At 52.3% G+C, this 3,282-nt stretch overlaps 1 protein-coding gene across 5 annotated transcripts in view; it reads left to right on the top strand.

Annotated features, from left to right (window-relative positions):
* The window catches only part of CUNH19orf38 (chromosome unknown C19orf38 homolog), a 28,634-nt gene extending 25,973 nt beyond the window's left edge, over positions 1–2,661 (top strand). For 4 of the 5 annotated variants that reach the window (XM_014592851.2, XM_006161522.3, XM_027765550.1 and 1 more), the window contains 2 exons: positions 207–244; positions 1,967–2,661. In XM_014592851.2, the coding sequence (XP_014448337.1) occupies positions 207–244; positions 1,967–2,116 (188 nt within the window). In that variant the 3' untranslated portion in view covers positions 2,117–2,661. The remainder of the gene's footprint in view (positions 1–206; positions 245–1,966) is intronic. The other variant, XR_336442.3, reaches the window with a different exon arrangement.
* Positions 2,662–3,282: the final 621 nt, after the last annotated feature.

Below are 3,282 nucleotides of genomic sequence, written 5' to 3'. Positions count from 1 at the left end.
TAGCAAAAGAAAAAAAAAAAAAAACCTCTCCAAAAAAAAGAAAAAAAATAAAGAGTGGGCTGAGGGAGCAGGGGAGGGTGCTGGGAGATGTACCCACCCCCTTCTCCAAGGTCAGCTTTGGCGTCTGGGCTGCCGGGAAGGCAGGGGAAGGTGGCCGGTAGGGACAGTAACACCCAGCCCCGCTCTCCTCTCTCTCTCTGTTTCAGACATGGCCTTCGATAACTCCCTGTTTGCGATATCCACGGTGAGTCGCTCCTTTTCTCGGTCGGGGTTTTCTGCTGACTGTCCCAACTGCGGGGAAGTTTGGGGCAGCCACCAGGCTGTGATGGCCTGCTGTTGGGGGCCAGGAAGGAGTGCAGGGGACGAGAAGATTGAGGGGCTGAGGGGGGCAGTGCTTGGTGTGGAGTGGGCAGTCCCCCAGGACAGCTTGTCGTGGTGATCAGTGCCACCTTTGGACTCAGTCAGAACAAATCTTCAGACCCTCAGATGGTGACAGAGGAGAAAAGGAGACTTAGTGGCTTATGTGGGGTTGTTCAGGGAGCTTTGTGACAGTCTAATGTTGCTATAAAAATTGGTTTAGGGGGGCCAACAGTGTAATGGCTATGTTGCTGGACTCCCATGTAGTCGACCATGGTTCGAGTCCCAGATTCGGTGGCTTAAACTCACGCTGGGCACGTGTGCGTGCGTGCCCACGATCCCGAGAGGAGACTGGAGGAGAAGGGATTGCGGCGTGGCCATCCGCCCTGGGGGGTGATTTCTTGCTTTCTGTCTCTCTGTCTCTCTCTTTCTGGCGGGTGCATGCTCCCTATAGCAAACACCTCTCCAAAAAAATAGAAAAGGATTGGTCTGTTGGTGTGGTAGTTAAGACTCTGGACTATCAGATAGCTGACCTCAGTTTGAGTACCAAACCTGGCCGCTTGAAAAACACGCCAAACGTGTTTAGATACATGCCCCAAATCCCAGGATAAGAATGAAAGGGAAGGGATTATGGTGTGGTCATCCCCATAGGGGTGATTTCTCACTCTCCCTTTCTCTGTCTCTCTCTGGTGAGCACATGCACCCTATTGCAAAAAAAAAACCTAACAAAACAAAACAACAACAACAACAAACACGGGAAACAAAAAAAGAAAAAGATTCGTTTGGTTTCAGGGACTTTAGCTCAAATATCCCACATTAGTTTCCAGCTAGGGGAAGGGTCTCAAAAAAACCCATTGTGTTTTCAAAGGATATTGGCCCCTCATCATACAGTGTCAGGACTGTGACTTCTTTTTCTTTTTTTTCTTCTTTAAGAGGTTTTTGCTATAGGGCACATGTGCTCATTTGGAAAGACAGAGAGAGACAGAGAGACAGAAAGCGATAAGTCACCCCCCGGGGGTATGGCCACGCCGCAATCCCTTCTCCTCCATTCTTTCAGGATCTTGGGCACGCATGCACACGCGCCCGGTGTGAGTTTAAGTCACCGGGTCTGGGACTCAAACCACGGTCAACTACATGGGAGTCCAGTGACAGTCGTTACACCAACTGCTGGTCCCTGAATTCAGGCTTTCTAGTTCCAGGCTCAGCAGAGAGGAAGGCAGGAGAATGGAAGGTCGAGACAGGTGTGTGTTTAGAGGCCAAGGTCCAGCCAGGTGAGATAGGGCCTTATGGGCTAGGGGTGTCTTTGGCTTATAACATAGGAAGCCCTCAGACCAGCAGATGGCATAATAGTTATGTCATTGGACTCCCATGTAGTCGACTGCGGTTCAAGCCCCGGACCTGGTGGTTTATAACTCACGCTGGGCATGTATGTTCGTATGTGCCCAAGATCCCAAGAGAAGAATGAAAGAGAAGGGATTGTGGCGTGATCATCCCCCCAGGGTGGGGGATTATTTCTCTAAAACAAACAAACAAACAAAAAGAACATAGAGAAACTCTAGGTTCTAAGACCCCAGATTACCTACTTGTCTCTTTTTCTTCCATGTTAAAGAAAATGTCATCGGAAGGAGACACGGCTGGACGGGATGCTCACTTGGGTGCCATGCCCATCCCTGGCCACTCAGCATCCCGGAAGAGGCCCACGTCCATATCCTCCTCGCTTGAGCCCCCCGAGTTCAGCACTTTCCGGGCCTGCCCATGAAGCTGAGAACTGGGGGACTCCTCTGTCCATGTTTGCAAGCCCTTCATTCGTGCTGGCCAGACCTTGGGGATGGGCTCTTGCAGTTACTTCTAGGGAACTCCGGCAGCGGCTGCTTTCTCAGGGAATTGATCAGAGGCAATGAGGGGTCCCCTGGCCTTGGCACCTTCCTCACGGAGATGTGATGGGGTGCAGACACTGGCCTGGAGGCTCGGCAGAAAGCAGGAAGTCCCTCTCTGGATTCCCAGCTTCTTAGGAACAACAGGGAGGGGGATGTTAGGATCTACCAGGCCCAGGAAACACCCACACTCCTCCAGGTCCCCCTCCAGGTCTCTCTACCAGGCCCAGGAAATACCCACACCCCTCCAGGTCCCCCTCCAGGTCTCTCTACCAGGCCCAGGAAATACCCACACCCCTTCAGGTCCCCTTCCAGGACACACCTGATGTGGGCACCTGACTCTTCCCAACTGTATTCGTGAGCCTAGGGTACCCAGAGTATGTTTCGTGTGTCTGCCTAAGTTATTAATTACAGCGGGTGTTGAGGTGTGCCCAAGGCCTATGGAGCGTATTCTTTTTTATTTTATTTTTTATTTATTTTATTTATTTTGTTTTGGAGAGATTTTCACTGTAGGGCGCGAGGGCTCGCCAGACAGACAGAGAGAAACATAGAGACAGAAAGCGAGAAATCACCCCCCAGGGGGGATGGTCATGCCGCAATCCCTTCTCCTCCATTCTCCTCTTGGGATCTTGGGCACGCACGCACACGCGCCCGGTGTGAGTTTTAAGCCACCGGGTCCGGGACACGAACCGTGGTCGACTACGTGGGAGTCCAGCGACATAGCCATTACGCTAACTGCTGGTTCCAGGGAGCGTATTCTTTCATGCCTGGGACCTCAGGGGCTCCACTGTTGGACTTCTGGGCGGGTCAAGGGGCGTGCCTGAATTCTTTGCCTTTGAGAGCTGCAGTTAGGGTGTCTGTGAGGGCCAGTGGAGGTGTCGGAGGGTTGTAAGCCACATGGGGTCTTTGTTAAGACCCTTGCATTGTGGGGGTATAGGGAGTGGATGATGAGGATTTGGGGGCACTGGGGCTTTGTGGACGTCCACACAAGGGTGAGGGTTGGGAAGATGGGAAGTGGCTGCCAGCTCGTTTGGGGCTCCCAACACGGAGA

This window comes from Tupaia chinensis, unplaced genomic scaffold, assembly GCF_000334495.1.
Source record: "Tupaia chinensis unplaced genomic scaffold, TupChi_1.0 Scaffold138665_1, whole genome shotgun sequence".
Lineage (NCBI taxonomy): Eukaryota > Metazoa > Chordata > Mammalia > Scandentia > Tupaiidae > Tupaia > Tupaia belangeri.
Note: the sequence above shows the minus strand (reverse complement) of the source record. Positions and strands in the feature narration are given on the sequence as shown.